The 18,945-nt window shown below is 40.8% G+C and overlaps 2 protein-coding genes across 2 annotated transcripts; one reads left to right on the plus strand and one right to left on the minus strand.

The window, feature by feature from the left end:
• The first annotated feature begins 1,550 nt into the window (after positions 1 to 1,550).
• slc46a1 (solute carrier family 46 member 1) lies at positions 1,551 to 8,581 on the plus strand. The gene is made up of 6 exons (XM_088427472.1): positions 1,551 to 2,046; positions 4,073 to 4,464; positions 4,546 to 5,018; positions 5,351 to 5,434; positions 6,323 to 6,479; positions 6,553 to 8,581. The coding sequence occupies exons 1-6, from the start codon at positions 1,732 to 1,734 to the stop codon at positions 6,602 to 6,604; spliced, it is 1,473 nt and encodes a 490-aa protein (XP_088283598.1). The 5' UTR covers positions 1,551 to 1,731; the 3' UTR covers positions 6,605 to 8,581.
• A 1,070-nt stretch (positions 8,582 to 9,651) lies between these two features.
• Positions 9,652 to 18,356, minus strand: sarm1 (sterile alpha and TIR motif containing 1). The gene is made up of 8 exons (XM_088426709.1): positions 17,343 to 18,356; positions 15,085 to 15,703; positions 12,778 to 12,990; positions 12,595 to 12,686; positions 12,010 to 12,336; positions 10,497 to 10,686; positions 10,248 to 10,369; positions 9,652 to 10,103 (listed from the first exon to the last, which is right to left on the minus strand). The coding sequence occupies exons 1-8, from the start codon at positions 17,840 to 17,842 to the stop codon at positions 10,001 to 10,003; spliced, it is 2,166 nt and encodes a 721-aa protein (XP_088282835.1). The 5' UTR covers positions 17,843 to 18,356; the 3' UTR covers positions 9,652 to 10,000.
• Positions 18,357 to 18,945: the final 589 nt, after the last annotated feature.

Genomic DNA, 18,945 nt, shown 5'->3' on the forward strand with positions numbered 1-18,945 from the left:
GATAACAAGGTTAATGACCCTGCAAATGACTCGTGGGCGTGACTTAAACAGAACAAGGCAGTGATTTCTATTCAATTCTCAACAAGTCAAAAATGTAGACAAACCAGAGCAACCTCCTGCCATTGTGTGTGCATGTGCAGAAGTGTGAGTGAGCGCACCGCTCCTAATACACACAGAAAAACATACCACAATTATTGAATGAAAATCTACATGACATTAAACCAGCAGTCACCAACCTTTTTGAAAGTGAGAGCTACTTATTTAGTACTGACTATTGCGAAGGGCACCACTTTCTGAAGAGACCGATCACGTTAATGATTTCTCGCAATAATTGAGGAACAATTGCAGTAAATATGTAAACAAAGTGAAATATGTTATGTATGTAATATATGTATAACTGTTTGTAACATTCCTAGAAAATCACACTGTTGTGTCATCAATATTGTTTTTTTTTTCTTTATGTGGCCAAAATGCATGAGATATAATATCCATGAAAAAAAAACATTGTCACAAGCCACACTAAATGTCACATTGTCTTTTAATCGATAACTGTAAATTTGGTTGAAATATATTCATCTCAATTTTGTTTTTTGGAGACACCATTCTGTAGCCTTTAAGGTCTAAATCCCATGCAAAACATAAATAAATAGATAAATACAATTTGATTGGATTTGAAGATCCAAGATTTGACCACACCAATTTGAGTTGTCTTAAACGCTGCGTTTACCACACGTGTGGATTAAAAGAAAAATCCTTCCCCCTGGATGAGCACAAAAATGTCCCTTGTTTTAGCTGTAACACTTTCAATGCCGCCGAGTATGCAAACACACACACACAAAAAACACTTGCAATTCTGTGACATCACAGAAAAAGGTGCAGGAAGAAAAACTGTTATTAACTAATTAACTTATTATCAAGCCTTGGGTGTGCCACTGTGGAACTAATTCAAGCACAGGAAAAGTACACCTTTCAAATGAAGCTTTTGTGGGCAGTTTGGGGCCAATTGCTTAGAAAAAGGCTCCATGTTCGGCCAGCTTCTGTGTCAGCTAGGGGACCTTTCCTTGCAGAAACAAACACTGCAATTCATTTACAAGAATCATTCGAGTTGAAAAACGCTTGATTTTGATCCATCACTGATTTTTTATTATTATTTTTTTTTTTTGAGGGGGGGTAAATACTGTCATATTGCATGTTTTGTTTATTATATTTTCATTTATTTTATTTTATTGCGACACCATCTCTGCTAGTAGAGGGCTTCTCATTGGTCAAGATGGCTAACACCTTAACATCAGCGTTTGTGATTGGGTATCTTTAACGTTATTATATAATAACATCTTCATACATCTTCATCGTGTGAAAAGCCACGATAGTGATTTTTTTTTAGATACAAAGTTTTGACTCTCGTCCCCTTGACTGGGTCATCACAAGGTATGATAATCGCCCACGTTCTACGGCCCAAATTTCATCTAAAGTTGTTATCGTTGTAATTCACCACTTTGTCCCACTGATGTCGCCAAGTCCACACTTGAAGCGCAAATCAAAGAGTTTCCCTTTATCTCAGTTGAGCTGGAGAAAACGCTGCCATTAAGTGTTTTAACTAGCAAAAACAAAAGGCGACATCAATCCTTTTTCACAATGCCTTAGGCGTGCAGAGATCGAGGATTGTAGCAAGTACGTGAAATTTGTAGTTCTCTAGTTAATGTTTATTTTTTTAGATACCGGCCGGTCAACATGTATGAACCGGACACGGCTGCAATCCTACCCAGCGACGAGGAAGTGAAAGTCGACGATTCAACCTTCTCGCTCGGCCATGAGGAAGACACGCCGCCGCCGCCGCCGACCTCTCGGTCAGCGGGGCCACCGTTTGCATGCCCGGGTCCGGTGTCCGTGGAGCCCGTCATGTTCCTGTCCGTGTTTGCTGTGGTCCTTCAGGCGCCGCTGACCACTCAGTATCTGTGGGACCGAATTAGCGAGGACCTGGACTACAATGCTTCCAAAAGGTCGGAGTGCGGCAACAGCACCGCGGGACAAGACGCTCTTCAGAAGGTTATTAAATACTGCCCCAACGCGGGTCGTCCCATCGCTTGTTTCGTTAGTTTGTTTTGGGACCAGCAAGATCCACTTGGCGCAAGTGTTTGTTTTTGTTGTTGTTGTTTGTTTTTTAGGATGGGGGCATCCAATTAACTTTTCACATTAACAATTTCTTTGTCAATATAACAACAACATTGAACAATAACAAAAAATATACACAATATGAAATCAGTAGTCCACGACAAATGACGTCACGCGATACGGAGGTGCAGTTCATATGCAGTTCACAGTACTCACACTAAGTGACAGTATTATCACTGTAGTGTAGTAATACTCTGCTAAATGTGCTTATGCAAAATAATAAATCAATGAAAGTAATGGTCATATTAGCATATTTAAAAGGTACAGATTCTAATTGCAGTTAAGTGTTTCGTTCACTATCACAGACTTCGCCATCACGCCATCAGACAGACATATATATATATATATATATATATATATATATATATATATATATATATATATATATATATATATATATATATATATATATATATATATATATATACAGTCGGCCCCCGGCTTACGAGCACCCTGATTTACGAACAATTCGCCTTACGAGCGTGGATCAGGGAGATTTTTGTCCTCCGCTTACGAACAAACCTCTCGCCTTACGAGCAATTCGACATGCCGGCCATTGAGTATGTAGATATGTTCTCGTTTTATTGCGTCAATGAAATCATCAGTAGCGACATCATCAATCATCAGTAGATACTTGTGACAGTAACGTGAACGCTATTGGTCTTACAACGTCACACTGACTGTCTCACTCACGGTGTCTAAATATATTACCATTTAAGTGTAGTGTTTGTACAGCTAAAGGGAAAAACAGCTGACATGAAATTAAATGTGCCGATTGCAGGACAAAGAATTGTCATTGGTTTAAATGTGTGTTTTTTTTTTTTAATTAATTGTCAATACATTCCAACCGTTTAAAAAAAAAGTGTGAATAATTATCAGTCAGTCACGGAGATGCGAATATGCTATTGGTCGATTAAGGTCACCCGGTCTCACTCACGGAGATGCTATTGGCCGGCGTCACACGTCAATCACAGAAATGCCGATATGTTATTGGCCGAACGCCTTTATCTAGCTTGATGGGACAGGATGGAAGGAAGGAGAGAAAATTAGTGAAAAACGGAATGTTGTGAAGACTTTGCAAACTTTATCTGTTAGACATAGCTTCTAAAATTACTAGCAACGGTAAAGAAAGAAATAAGAGGATGATGTTTTAGTATCTGCGTGATTTGCACCCTGACTGAAAGAGTTACTGTAACACTGTAAGACTAATAGCATATCTATTGCCATGTTGACATCGAGCGTTGGACTCTGCCCCCCTCTGCTTACACCCAGCCCAAGTCTCGTCATTTCATAGGTAAAAGCTATTAATCCATTGTATTTATTATATAATGCAAGTGTGCAGCAGATTATGTCACTCAAATTTAATATATGTATACAGTATGTCGTTTTTACCTTAGACTTCGGCGCGCGTTGCACGCTTTCACGAATTAACATGGGTTTGGATTGCCCGCTATACGAGCAATTCGAGATACGAGCGTAGCCGCTGAACGGATTATGTTCGTAACCCGGGGGCCCACTGTATATATATATATATATATATACACACTGTATATACACACACGCGCGCGCACACACACAGTATAGAGAGAGAGAGAGGAGGGTACACTTTTATATAACCCGCTATGGCTTCTTAAAGTTAGGTAACATCAGTAGTGCAGCATTACTCCAAGGTTTGGAGTATTAAATCATTTTTTATATTTTTGCCTGTGCTTGCATGGGCTTTCTCCAGCAACCGCTGCATATTCCAAAGCATGCATGCTAGCGTTCCTGAAGACCCCAATTTGTCCAAAGGTGATTCTTATGTAGTTGTGAAATCAAATAAAGATGAACTATTGTCCTTCTTTCTTATTCCATCACTATTTTTTTTTTTTAATCAACTGTATTTTTTCTGTATTTCTAGGAAGTGGAAACCCTGACAGCACACTGGAACCTTTACCTCAGTTTGGCTGGCTTCTCCGTCGGCTTGCTGGTGGTGCCTCTCCTGGGCTCGTGGAGTGACTTTGCAGGTCGCAGGCCAGTCCTCATCATCCCCAATTTGGGCCTGGTCATACAAGTGGTGGTCTATCTGGTCGTGATGTACCTCAAGCTGCCTGTGGCCTACTTCCTTGTCGGTCGAGTGCTCAGTGGACTTTCAGGGGATTTCAATGTTATACTGGCTGCCTGCTTTGCATATGTGGCCGACATAAGCGACAGAAAAGCCCGCACTTTTAGGGTGGCAGTCCTGGAGTCTTGTATTGGACTCTCAGGGATGTTTGCCAGTGTTATTGGAGGGCACTGGAGACGGATGCAAGGGTAAGGAATTGATAACTTCCTGTTCTAAATGATTTTTTTTTTTTTACCACCATCTTGTTTTTTTCTGTTTTTTTTTTGTAGTTACATCAATCCCTTCTGGTTGGTCCTGGCGAGCAGCCTCGCGTCGGCTCTGTATGCCTTCCTGTTTGTCCCAGAGTCTGTCGAGAAAGACCCCAGCGCTAAGCTTCTTACCGTTCGCCACCACAAAGCCGTGTGGCACATTTTCTCCACCGGTGGTAGCGAGGGCAGCGGAAGATTCGCGAGATGCAGGTTGTGGCTCTACATGCTCTGCTTCTTCCTGGTGGTGACGGTCCACATCGGTAGTCGGGACCTGTACGTTCTGTACGAGCTGAGCCCGCCGCTGTGCTGGGGGCCGACGTTCATCGGCTACGGTTCGGCGGCTCTGCACTTGTGCTATTTGACCAGCCTGCTGGGGTTGAAAGTCATGCTGTGCTGGTTGGAGGACTCGTGGGTGGCCGTCATTAGTCTGGCCTCCAATATCACTGGACTGCTCGTGTTCTCTGTGGCAAACAGCACTCTGCTCATGTTCACAGGTGACACACATATATAACATACAATAGCAGTCAAAAGTTCTGAAACACCTTCAAATTCAAATGGCCTCAAACACATTGAGGTCAAGAAATTGAGGCTATCAACTCTTGAAAATGCACAGAGGTAAACTGAAAGTCATTCCTAGTCATAAATTATCATTCACAGCTTCAAGCTGACTAAGAAAATACTAAAATGCGCAAAGGTGTTATCAGAACAACAAAGTGTTTAGGGGTGTTTCCAAACTTTTAACTGGTACTTTATGAAGTATACTGTATGTTTTTACCTAATTGTACAGTACGCCTACTGCCTGACTGCTTACTTTGTTTGTCGCCAGGTTACGGTTTGTTATTTTTCTTCGTGGCTGCTACACCTGTGCTCAGATCCAAACTGTCCAAACTGGTGAGCCCATCTGAACAAGGTCAGCTCCTCATCACCTTTCTGAACAGCCTTACATGAGTTTAATTTGTCAGCATTGTGAAGTTCAAATGCTGTCTAATGACATCCGTCCTCAGAAAAATAAGCAACTTGCTTGGTTTCGAGAGCTTTCCTAATGATATCATTCTTGTGACTGTGCCTCTCCTGCTATTTCGGCGAGTGGAAAACTTGTAAAATGATGTTTCGTGTCACAAAGCACAGGGCAAAAATATTCCTCGAATGGTGGGCACCGGTCAAAAATGGGCCAAAGTGAAGACGGTTTTACCCAGCTTTGGCGTTGACAGTGTGTTCCTATTGTCACTTGACCCGCCATTAAAACTAGATGATTGCTTGCACGCATCGAGTTAGTGCTGAGAAATATGGAGTCATTTCTGACAAACTTGTTGGAAAAATGATTATTTTGTCACATATGCTAAATAGAAATGAGTTGTTCATGCATTATTTGTTGAATAATAATTAATTGCTTTATTTGTGGCACAATTGGCATTTTTTGAAATTCCCTCAAATAAGCACTTTAACTCGTCCACTACAACTGGGGATAAACGTCAAAGATTTATTTTAATTGGGCTGACACTAAATCATTTAACTCAATCACTGCCATTGACAGCTTTTAACCGGGCTGGCAGTAAATGAGTTTATAGCAATTTGGAACCATGTTGAATCACATTTTGCCTGTCAACTAAATAGGCAAGATATAGCCCCTGGTTCTGAAGAGTAGATGTTTTGCTCCTACAGTATTTGTGAGGGTTCTATAATTTCCTGGATTTTATAGAAACTATGTAGTTCTTTGTTTGCAAGTTTCCCTTTATCGAGACTGATTGTTGTCGTGCTATACTCCTGTCTCATGGATGAAATTTGCATTCTCTGCCAGGTGCCCTCTTTTCTTCCCTGGCCTGTGTAGAGAGCGTGTGTTTCCTAGCGGGCAGCGGCCTCTTCAACTCAGTCTATCCAGCCACACTGCACTTCATGAAGGGTTTCACCTTCCTCTTTGCTGCTATCATCCTCCTCATTCCAGCTGGAATAATTGGGTGAGTCTCCTCTTTGTCTCAGTCAAAACACAAGCAAAATGTGTGCTCAACGTTGACGCTGATGTGTCTACAGGAGCTTGCGTTGTTTAGAGATGAGAGAACACAGCGACTCCACAGCGTCCTGACCTGCCGTCGGACCGAAGAGGGAAAGTTCATGTTGTGGGTTGAGCATCTCAAATAGAGACATGGGATCACTGCGTGGTAAAGGGAGGAATACCAAGTCTTCTTCCCACAAACATAATTTACTTGAAAGGGGATGAGCCAAACAATTAGTGATTACATTCACTAAAAAGGTTCTTGCCAATGCAAAAAGGCACCGAAGGGAAAACTTAACCGCTTTTATGCTTTTATTTCTGGGCATCGGGAACCATCAGCCTGCCTTTATGTGTTTCTGAAGTCAATATAATTTTTAGATTTTTCAATGGCGCTCTAATGCAACAAATGCCATAAACCGTCCAGTTAAATGAAAAAAAAAAAAAAAAACATTGTCTAAACTAGGTGCAATATCTTAAAAAAAAAAGTTGATTTGATTCCGTCCATTTGCATGTATGTAATTGTACCAAAGCAAGCAAAGTTATATTCAGTCTGTTTTTTTAATTTTGACAATTTTTGTTGGAATGACCTCAAATTTTCACAGCTTCTGTAGAAACGTTTCATGTTTTGTGTGTAACATTTGGCAGTTTTATCTTTTCAGATTAAGAAATGCCGTTCACTTCAAAAGAAAAGGCATTTTGCGAGTTAGAGTATGCTCGGACTCAGTCACCGAAGACAGTGTAGCGTGCCTTCTTCACAAATTTTGCAAAAAAGGCACCAACTACAAAACAAATTAAGACTTGGCAGCATAAATTTCAAGAAAAGGGCTGCTTATGCATACCTAAATCGTTAGGAAGACCATCAACATGTGCAGAGTCACATTGAACATTTATGAAAATATGTCATAGAACCAACAAAAATTTGTACTTTATTTGTAAATGTAACCAATAAAACTTATGATTTTCAACATAAGGTGTATTTAGTTTCATTAAGATCCATCAAGTAGTTTCCGAAGTATGGGCATTTAGAATGGGGTCAACCATTTTGGAACACCCTGTGTGTGTAGAATCAAAACGTATGCCATTTTTATCCATCCATTTTTTTTTAACATGTCTTGAGTAAATTTATTGAGATGTGCTCTCATTTCATTTGGTTGTTAAATATATGCTGTGATTTTCAGTAAATCTCGGTAAATGTGGCTCACCGTTGGCATTTAGTTCAACTCGCTTACGTGAATGTCACATGCTGAGTAATGTCACATTTTCTACGTCCTGTCCAATAGTGATGAATTGATTTTGGACGCAGAGGCATCTTGAATTAGTGGCCAAATCATGGATCCCTTCCATCATAAAACAAATCATCCATAACGATCCTTTAAGTAATTTAACTGGCAAAATGTTTGACATTTTTAAAAAAATGTTATGATGTTTCACTAAGTGATGAGTCTATTTTTTGTAACCCTTTGTTCAGCAACAGGGTACAGTATAACGTTTTGCCAGAGTATGTACAAGAGGTTATGTGATATAAATAATTGACAGCAGAAAAAGGGCAACAGTGTTTGGCAGTTGTGGAATACTGATTCAAACACATTACTTAAAACAAAGCAGCTGGTCCAACACTGGATAGTCCCCTAGCACAAATCCCCACACAGCATGGAGCCGGGGGTCACGTCAGAGATATAAATCAGCTTTAAAATGCGCAACGGGAAGAGCAGAGGTTAAATGGCATATTGGCTTGTTTGGGTTGGGCTGCCTGCTTTCTACTTGAAGCCTAAAACATTTGTAATTTTTCCTAAAATGTATAATATTTATAAAGGGCATCTCATTCATTGTATCATTTGAACACTCAAAAGAAAAAAGATTACATTGATAACATGTCAAGTTTCGGTTTACAATTGAAAATTTTCCATGAAAACAACTTATATAGTGCTGTATTTCCTTTTACAGTACAAATGTGACCATGATTTGAAATGTCAAATTCTTAATAAAATGTTTTTGTGCAATCAGACTGTAGCTGTTTTATGGAATAAAATATGGCATCTAACAACTATTAAAGCTGAACTCACAGTATCGTTGGACATGGTAATTGTGGGTGTCAACAGGTCTTTGGGTTTTACACTATGTCTGTTGATGCATGTATGCGGTATAATAAGAATGGTATGATAAGAATAGTTTTTCTATTCAAAACGCAGGAGAAGAAACAACATGATTTTACCTGATTAGTCTACAGCACAGGTGTCAAACTCCAGTCCGCGAGGGCCGGTATCCTGCATGTTTTTGAACCTTCTCTCACAAATCGATTAGGATCGATTTCAAGCTCCTGTAGAGCTTGCTGATAAGCTATTCATTTGAATCAGGCGTGTTGTGGAGAGAAAACATGCAGGATATCGGCCCTCGAGGACTGGAGCTCGACACCTATGGTCTATAGCCTATACTAGTTAATGGTGTGGACAATGGGACCACAAATACAAACAAGTACCATATTTTTCAAACCATAAGCCACACCTTTTTTTCTCATGATTTGAGCCCTGCAGTTTATAGTCCAGTGTGGCTTATTTGCAGGGTTTGTGTTTTATGCTAGCCACCGGGAGACAATCCACTGGTAAAGAAAATGTGTGTTCAATATGTCGACTATGAAATGGAACTGAAAAGATGCGCTCTAAAGAGTGTTAAAAATATAGTATTAAAAATATAAAAATTATCAATAAATTGAATAATATATATATATATATATATATATATATATATATATATATATATATATATATATATATATATATATATATATATATGATTGTATATATGAATTATGTCCAATGTGTTTTATATGTTCACTAAAATAATCAATCAATGAAACAAACGGGGGTGCAAGAATATTTTCAGTTTGAACTGCTGTTTCATTCTGCAGTATCCTGTCGGTGTTAACTTGAAAATATCCATTCATTTTCTATGTATACATTGGTCCTAAACATGCAGCCATGTTCAGCCTGTTGTTTTTGTTTTTGTTTTGTTTTTAACTTCCATATACCATCTTTCTGCGTAAATATCTGATGCTACGACCTGCGGCTTATAGTCTGGAAAAAAAAATGTAGTTTGATAGTTTATATTCTATTGCATGTTCCAATGTCCGAGGCAAACTGTGAGATACAGTGTAAATAACTTTATTTGAATGTAATCGCAACAAAAATGACATTTTGAGTCTTTGAGTATCCTGGCTAAACTGACTGCACGACGTAAGCGTTAATCTTATTACTGTTCCTGAGAGAAAAAAAAAGGCATACACTGTACCTGATAATGCATTACTAAGAATAAGGGAGTCACAGTTTTTTATGCACAATCCAAGATTTGATGTTATAGTTTACAATATAGGTTTTCCTAATAGCCTTTAGCATTGTCAAGTTAGCTTCACATGCGCATGGGCTGAGCAGGAGAAGGCTTCTAGCCACTCAATTTTGGCATCAGTGAAGAGTTACTCTACTCGAGACGAGTTCATTTCTTCTTCTGCTCTTTAGAGCCATCCAGAAGGTCTTGGTTTCCTTTTAGAAAGCGGAGGATTTTCTCTATCGAGGCCTCCTGATATTCATGTGACCACCTATGTAAAAAAAAAAAAAAAAAGACAACATTCAGTAAGTAAATAATTAAAGCTGGGCCATGTGTTCCATAAAATATGTATGGGTGTATGAGCAAATACATTACATGTTTTGAAGACAATTTGCAGAAGATAATAGCGACTCACTTGATGCCATTAAAATTGAGGATTGATCTCATGTCCTCTGGCAGAGACATGGGATCAGGCCATACAAAGTAATCTGTGACTGGGACAATGTTCTTCTTACAAGTCAAGGCGGTGACTATTTCCTGTAATAGCAGATCAATGGACCAACATAGGTTTGTCATGAAAGGTATTTTGATCTCAATGAGGAAACAACACTCACAGATGCAAGCCGCCAACCAAAACAATTCGAAAATACAACTGTGAGCTGACCTTGTGCACCCAGTCTTTCATAGCCGCGTCACCCATGCACTTGTCCAGAGCGTTGGCTGATAAGACCAGGATGAAGTTTCGAGCCCGCTGCACACTCTGAATCAGTTTGTCCTCAAATTTTCCTGCCTCCAGCTTTTCCACATCTATGAAGACGCTGAATCCTCGAACTTGCAGGTGTACCTTTAAAAGGCTTTCCGTTCCAACAAGAGATAATACAACAAAGCAGATCAGTCAAAAGTGCCCTTTCCCTCAATCAATTTTTGTATATTGCTTGTTCTCATTAATGTCACAGATGAGTGGTGGCCTATCGCGGGCCGACTTTGAGCAAGCGGCAAGGTACACCTAGGACTGGTTGGGAGCCAATCACAGAGTTGTGGACGAACAACCATTTACAGCTCATTATACACACCGACTGACAATTTAGTCTTCAATCTGCATGACATGTTTTCGGAATGCGGCTAGGATTCCCACCATCCAACATACAGGCACACCTTGAAGAGACACTGTGTAAGATTTGACAGGTTTTCACTACGGAGAACAGGAGGTGCTGCATTTACCATTGTCCGTAGCTATAACAAATATGGAGAAGTGCCACCCCCATGTAATATAATTTAATGTTAACCAGACCTACTATTATTTTTCAAACATACTGCTGGTCGTTAAGAACAGGTTTATTTGCAAGGTTTTGAAATTTATAATCATTTGATTCTTCTTTTTAATGAAAAATGGTCTCCCTTTAAGGACTAAAATATTGTGTCAATGGGCATAATAATGAATTGATGGTGAATTGAAAGATTAACTGCACCTTGAAGTAAAATACCATAATGAACAGTGCTACTTGGCAACGGTTTTATCTTGAAAGTAAAGAACATTACATCAGCTATGGCAGTGCTTTTCAATTATATATTTTGCCACCCCCCCCCCCCCCCCCCCCCCACTTGAAAATGAAAAAGACAGATGAAAATTCTTATTTTATTGTAATTACACTTTACTTTACCAAAACAAAGCCTTTTCCCTATGGTCGTTCGCGTCCCCCCTGGCATCACCTCGGGGGGCCTGCCCCACTATTTGAGAAGCACTGAACTATGGGAAGTTGACCAACATCTGTGCTATGGCAAATCCTCAAGTATTCCGATCATTTTAAAACTAAAACATGTAATAAAATATTTGAACATGTACAATATTATCATGGACCAATAAAATCCTGGTATACATTGATTTAACTTCAAAACAACAACTTCAAATTTATTCCTCATTTTTTTAATACTGTCCAAAATAAAACAAGTAGAACTATTATTCATAAAAGACTAAGATTACTATTAATCATGAAACATTTCAAATGTTCTTTTATTAAAAAATGCAGCTCATTTTTATACTTCACTAAATCATCTCGCAGGCCAGATTAACCCCATTTGTGGGTCAGAACCGTCCCGCGGGCCATATGTTTGACACCCCCGATTTAGCATATATAAATTCATAATGAATACTATAAACGTTACCCCACTACACTGACCTTGCTAGCTGTGATCCAGTGGTCCGGCGGTAGCTGATGAACACATCCGGTCCCGCAGGCTGGGCATCTGTGTTGCAGGGTCTCAGCGGCTTACGACTGGCCGCCAGGATCTTGGCCCGGTGGACTCCGTTGAGTATGTGGCAGTCCTGCAGGAGCTGCTGATCAGTCAGGCTTTGGATGTTGTTGCGGTCCACTCCCGACTGAACGAGGCCGTACGTGTACTGGCGAAAACGAGGGTCCGCCTGCGTCAGCCAGTCAGCCATATTGTGCGGGTCGCACGTGGCGTAGTTGGCGTAGGTCTTTAGCACGCGCAGGTCTCTTAGGAACCTGGAGAAATGACAGTAGAGTAGCACACCTTCAGATTTCGCAATAAAGTCTTACAATGTTCCAGGCTTTCCAAATTCCTTTTAAAGTGTCAAACATCTTTGAAGGTATTTGGGTTGACCTTACCGTAGTCCACATGCTGCATTACCGTGATGCCATTAAATGTCCCACATTGTACTTCTAAATATTACTGACTGTCCCTTTAAAAGTCACATGGTAAAGTGAGAGAGGTTTTGTCTAAGCTCAGTTCAATTAACTTGCCTCTTGCGGCAGAGGCCGGCCGTCATGCCCAGGTCTGTGCTTAGCTCTTGCTCTGTGATGTTCAGCAGGAGGTCTCCATCTACCTGGAGCTCCTGGCTCATCAGACAGGCACAAATATGTGAAACGCATGCGAGTTGTATTTTGACTCAATGAGGCTTAACGTTTTGATGAGCAAGTCCTGACCTGGAAGCGGTCGCAGAATGCACTGAAGCCGACCTGCTGCAACCACGTCTGCACCTCGCAGGTCTTCCAGTTAGGCACATTGGACAGGATGCGCTTGGGCACTTCCTCACCCATCATTCTCAGCGCCCGCTTGGCCAGGGAGCAGGCCGTGCCGTTGGTGGAGTACATGACGATTCTTTTAAGGCTCTGCACCGCTCCAATCTCTTGGAAAATCTGTAACCAGGTATTGGAAGTTCTCAAGTATCATCATGCAGAGGCATTGTTCTTGAGAAACAGTCGTATTCCAAGGCCGTGATGCCCCTGTTGGTCATGCCAGAGTTTAAAGGTAAGCAGAGCTGCATTGAATTTTGTTGGATGCATAGATTAGCATGCTCGTTTCTGATAATAATGTCATCCTTGAATGCTTGGTGAAGTAAGTTCTCAATGCGTGTTGGATGTGTCCATGTGCTACACACACAAGTAAAAATCTTTAGCTGTTTCGGTTGATTCCTCACACTCTGAGCTCTGCTTTAATCACATTGCCCAATGGTTAAGCATGTATACTATATGTGACACATTCACAACCTCCCACTCCCCGCCCTCCTGCATTTGCTCATGTAGCTCTTAATTAAATGCTACTTATTACCAGCTAACACTGCTCTAATGCAATCTGTGCATCAAATAGCATTCATTTACCTTTTACAAGGCCACAACTGGCTAAGATAAGCATACAGTAGCTCCCCTTCAAAAACACCCTCTTGAAGTAAGCGTTAGTGATTTTGACATCATATTATCACTTGTGGATGTAGGATTTTCTCAGAAATTACTAAAATACACTCAGCACCTAAGTCAACTTTGTTATTAATATAAGTTACCACCTAAAATCTTTACAATAAGGTCACTCTAAACAGGCAGTCAACGTTTTAATAAAAACAAAACATTAACTAAGAATAGCATTATGTCCCATTATGGCAGCTTTACTTCCTTTTCATCTCACATCCGAGCTTTAATGAAACACTTGACTTGACATGCAGCTGTAGTGAATGTGGCAAGGCTCTGCCGCAGTTTATCGATCTGGCTAATAAATTGTGAAAAATTTTCACGTACCCCTTGCAACATGCTCACTTACCCCGAGAGGTATGCATGCGCTTATATCCCCCTGGTTGGGAAACATTGCTATAGGGGACCAGGAATGTTGTTATACAGTGAACCTGGTGTTTTAAGATGTCTGTATCAAGCTAATTATGTCCACATATTAATAACAACTTTAAGAGAGACAAAAAGAATCGATTAGTATAGGATCAGTGTCGGTCAATCCATGAGGCTGCAGTACTGGTAAAGTATAGTATAATATTGTGATTTCAGAAGGTCTAACCCAGTGTTCCTCAACCTTTAAGTGATGTAGCCAAGGACCCTCAACCTCCATCAAAAATTTCAGTGCTGTGCTAAGATTAATTAAACTTTGGAACTTCATTTATATAGCGTTTTCTCGTGCTGTCAAGAGATTAAGAAAATTGGATTAATTTATTGATCTAAGTAAACTCAATTTTTAATCGCACCTAAAGATTAAAAAAACTCAACCTGATTTTTTTTTTACTTAATTTAGATACTTTGTGTTATTGTGAAAGATCAAAAGATTGATATAGAACAACAAAAAAGTGGCCTTAGTAATTTCGCTTCTTTCATAGATGCTGTCACAATTAAACCCATCTAACTCTTCTGATGTAATTGTGACTAATCCCAAGTACTGGTTGTAACCTTCAGTTTCGAATATCTGGAGGAACGGAGCAGTTTTGTCACTTCAACAAATCAACATTAAATTAAAACATCACGTTTCCTGTCCGTTGCAGACTTGCTGGTGTTCTCAAGATTGGTTTCGTAAAGAGTTTTGCTAAGGCTCTCTATATTGACATCTTTGCATTCGGAACTGGATGCTTTGCATTTATGTGGTAGGCTACACCTCAGCTGATTCTGCGATAAGCAAAATAATTACAGAGACTGAATATCCCACTACCTTCATCAAAGATCCAGTCTGGACGTTTTTATCAATTAAATTAAATAATTTAAATACATTTGTGAAGAATTTTTGCATGGGTTGCTTATTTTTAAATATATTTTAAAATCATATTGGGGTAGACATACCCCATTTTGAGGTAAACTGGTCAAACAATCAGGTTATTAACTGAGAAATCGGGTGTGGTTACGGTAATTAGCACCACTGTTTCATAAAATCAGGTCAGATGTGCATAATGGCTTGTTTGGAGACTCATGAGCCATTAGTGGAACCCAGTCCAGGTGCCGCCACAGAAAAGCGGATAGTGAGCGTACCTTGGTGTTTCGCTGCCGGGACTTGATGCTGGTCTCAACGCAGAGGTAGAAGGCGGCGATGCACTTTCCCTCTAGTCTCGTCCCATCCAGCAGGGGCAGAAGGTGCTGCAGGTCGGACGCCGTCTTCCCTTGCATGCAGTCGGCGCTGTCCGACAAACTCCGAGCAAAATCGTCCGGATCCAGAGATGCGATGAAGGGCTCGACCAGCTCCAACGTGCCAGATTTCACCACCTCCTTCTCGATTTCTCTATTAGCCGCCAAGACAGTGACGGCCAGGCACGCGTGGAAGCGAATAAGTTCATCCTCTTTGGAGAAGGCCAGAGGAAAGAGCCACTCGGCCGCCTGCTTCTCGATCATCCATCTCTGGCAGCGATGGCCTCCGTACATAGCGCAGTTGGCCAAGGCCACAGCGCAGTGACGCAGCACAGTGGGGTCCGTGCCTCTACACCAGTAGAGCAAAGCATCCAGGGCGCCGTTCTTAATGAGGTGCACGGACGTCTCCTCGGTGTGTTTGAACATGTGCTCCAAGATTCCCGAAACGCTGCGAGCCAGCTGGGCGTCCTCTTGCTGCCGAGTCAGGTTGAGGATGACCCCCAACCCCAGGCGGGCTACGTAATCTCTGCCAGGGCATGGTCAATAATATTAGTGGGACATAATCAGAGTTTAGCTTGACAAAACTGTGAAGGCTAGAATATGAAAAACCTTAAGACTAGGCCTTGCAGTCCCCAAATTGAGAAATGTGTGTCTTTTTTTTTAACTTAAAATCTGTCTGTGAAAACATGCATGCATGTCAGTTAACTAGACTGATTTGATTTTTATCAAAGTGTTTATGTCGCTTTGTTTTAAGTGTGTTCTTGTATTAAGTGTAAAGGGTTGTAATTCTCTATTTTATTTATTGCCCTGACTATGCAAAGCATTTTGTGACTCCTCTCTGGGAAAGGTTTTGTATAAAGAAATGTACTTACCTGTCGGCACTTCACTACATGGCTTGCATTTCCTGTATTTTACCTGACCCGCCAATTCAATTGTACTTGTTTTATTGTTGAAGTGATGCTCTTTTAAATGTCTACGCTGCACTGTTTTTGATACAGTATATAAGCGTCGTTCTGGTGTCATGTCCTTAAGTGGCTGTTTAAATAAATACATTAAAAGAAGCAAAACAACAGAGGTGATTTACAAAGAATCTACACCGATAAAAGACCTGTACTGAACATTTTACCCTTACAAATATAACAGCACTCGGTTTTGCACTTTAAGAGGTATTAATGACATTATATTTCTGATTGTTTTTTTTTTTTGTGACAAGTCTTGCAAGTCACAACGTGAGCCTGAGAAGCAATACGGAAAATGGACAGTTGGATAGATGGATTGATAGATGGACTGATTCTCATTTCCTGAATGCACAAGGACAGGAAGTGCTTCTGGAGTTACACGTCTGTGCGTATGTTTCTTTTTTTCCTCTGGCCTGAAGACATCCCACCAGCTAAAATAGATCATCTTTACTATGGAGGAATGAACAATCTCACATAGAACATGAAAGAGGAGTAGTGACATTTTTACACTTGTAGTAGACTCTGATGGTGCAAGAATGTGAGTCTCTTGTGGTAATAATATGGAAGAGTGTTCCTTGTATAATTGTGGCTACGGTGTGCCAGGGTGGGGCTCAAATGGAAGTAACTGTAGATAAGTGTGTAATGTCTGTGAAAGTCCAGTATTGCCTGATAACATACGTACTTTATATGCATATTGTCGGCCTGATTAACGCTTGAAAATATTTGTAATGCATTTTTTTATTTATACATCTAAATCAGACTTTGAATTATTTTTTACAGACAAAGCTTTTTCTTGCAAAATATTTTCTCAAATATCAATGTGATGCAATGTTTGATTAGCACATGTCTCAACATGTCTTGGTTGACATTGCATTAGACAAGCTCCTCTTCCCGTGTTTTAAATCGAGAGCTAATACAAGATGTGTATTATTATTCCCATTTGTGTAACTATGCGTTTAATTGAATTAGAGTGCAGAAGAACTCTATACTGAGGCATGTTTGTCCTGCTATTGATCTCGCAATACACTTCTAGACACTCATTTTCATCCCACAAGCCATCACTGCACTAAACTCACAATGACAACATCATTCCCTATTGCTGCTTCCGAGGACACACTTTTGCATCATCATAGCTGTTCCAGCTCTTCTACTGGGTGATATGGTGAAAGTGTACCTAATGAATTGGCCAGAGTGGTCCAATAGTACCTGTTGTCTGAGACCAGTATTTGCTCCAGTAATTTGGCAGACTCGTATGTGATCTCCACGGCAGGTATTTGTTGGAGCTGCAGCAGGAGCTCCAGGCCGCCGTCGAGTCGGATCCTGTTGCAGATCGCCTCGGCCACCTGACGCCCGACGGCGGGTAAAACCCAGGCCTCCTCCACCAGCTGGTAGATCTCCGCGATGGCCCTGCGCGTTTCATCGGAATCCGACGTTTCCTTGGCACGTTTCAGCCGCTGGATGGCGGAGCGCAGCGCCGGGAGAGAGGCATCCAGGGACGCTTGCACGTCGGCGTGGATCCCCGGAGACACCGGTCTCTGCTGCTGCTGCTGCTGCTGCTGTTGCTGCTGCTGCGGCTCGGCCCCGGAGCCGCTTCTCCCTCGCTGGAGCCGGCTGACGTATTCGGGCACCGTGAGGCGGTCTGAGCTGAACATGACGGATAAATGTCTGTAAAGCCTCCACAGGAAGAAGGTGAGGGAAAAGAGCATCTACCGGCAGAAGTAACGGTGGCTGGCTTTGTTTACAAGAGCATCAAATCGGGTGACGTGTTCGGTCCAGTTGGTTAATAGCAAACAAACAAGGCCTCTGTTATTAATCCCGAGTGGCAACTCCCTCCAAATTGTTAAATTATCAATCACTCTCCATCCATGTGTCCCAAATCCTCCAATTCTCAAAATAATGATAACATGATCACGAGCCGGTATGTAAATGAAGCATCAAAACGCACAGCAGGTCCTTTTGTCTCTTCCTGGTGTCAAGTCTCTTGTTCTCACTTTTCCCAGCACCAACACGCGCTTATCCTCTCACTGTCAAAAGAGTCAAGTCAAAGAAAAACAAAATAAATGGCAGCTCCCCCAGTAACTTAAGATGACCTGTCACTGCATTGGCATCGTTCCGCAGCGTACAGCAGCATCCGTGGCTGCTGCTGCGTCCTCCCGAGAATTGCTCAGGTTGCACTTTGCACCGCCCGCCGCTCGTGGAAACAACCGGGACCTAGCTTCTATTAAAAGAAGCAGCCCCACCTCTCCTCTCCCCTGCATCATAGCAAAGCTACTGTTGGAAACAAGCCACGACACGGACTGGCCCCCTACTGGATGAACCAGCGAATGCAATATTCATGCAATCAATCAACCAATCTATCTATCTATCTATCTATCTATCTATCTATCTATCTATCTATCTATCTATCTATCTATCTATCTATCTATCTATCTACACAATGTGAATGTGATTTTTTAAATTCTATTCTATTGATAAACAGTTTTGTTATTATCATTATTATTATTATTATTATTATTATTATTATTATTATTATTATTATTATTATTATTATTATCTTAATTATTTTTAAAAAGCATTGAATCATGCAATGTAAATGATAGAACAAACTTACCATTTTCGGGGTCTCTAAGGTGATGATTTATGAAAGATCTCGCCAGATGCCATTGATATTTATATTACAATTACTACTCAATTTTAAAAATATCTGTTTATTGTTATTTAGTATTTAACAATGGTCATGCAGGCACATCTCTCTGTTGTAAAAATAAAATGTTGCGCACCAGTTTGCCAACACAGATCAGTAGGTAAG

This window comes from Hippichthys cyanospilos, chromosome 11 (assembly GCF_059441005.1).
Source record: "Hippichthys cyanospilos isolate Australia breed blue-spotted pipefish chromosome 11, RoL_Hcya_1.0, whole genome shotgun sequence".
Lineage (NCBI taxonomy): Eukaryota > Metazoa > Chordata > Actinopteri > Syngnathiformes > Syngnathidae > Hippichthys > Hippichthys cyanospilos.

Excerpts from the sequence above, each read along its gene's own strand:
- slc46a1 (XM_088427472.1), top strand. The coding sequence starts at position 1,732 with ATGTATGAACCGGACACGGCTGCAATCCTACCCAGCGACGAGGAAGTG. Across the intron at positions 2,047-4,072 it reads GACAAGACGCTCTTCAGAAG|GAAGTGGAAACCCTGACAGC; the intron begins GTTATTAAATAC and ends CTGTATTTCTAG. Across the intron at positions 5,435-6,322 it reads GGTGAGCCCATCTGAACAAG|GTGCCCTCTTTTCTTCCCTG; the intron begins GTCAGCTCCTCA and ends ATTCTCTGCCAG.
- sarm1 (XM_088426709.1), bottom strand. The coding sequence starts at position 17,842 with ATGCTCTTTTCCCTCACCTTCTTCCTGTGGAGGCTTTACAGACATTTA. Across the intron at positions 12,991-15,084 it reads CCCGGCAGCGAAACACCAAG|ATTTTCCAAGAGATTGGAGC; the intron begins GTACGCTCACTA and ends ACCTGGTTACAG. Across the intron at positions 10,687-12,009 it reads ACTGGATCACAGCTAGCAAG|CCTTTTAAAGGTACACCTGC; the intron begins GTCAGTGTAGTG and ends TGGAACGGAAAG.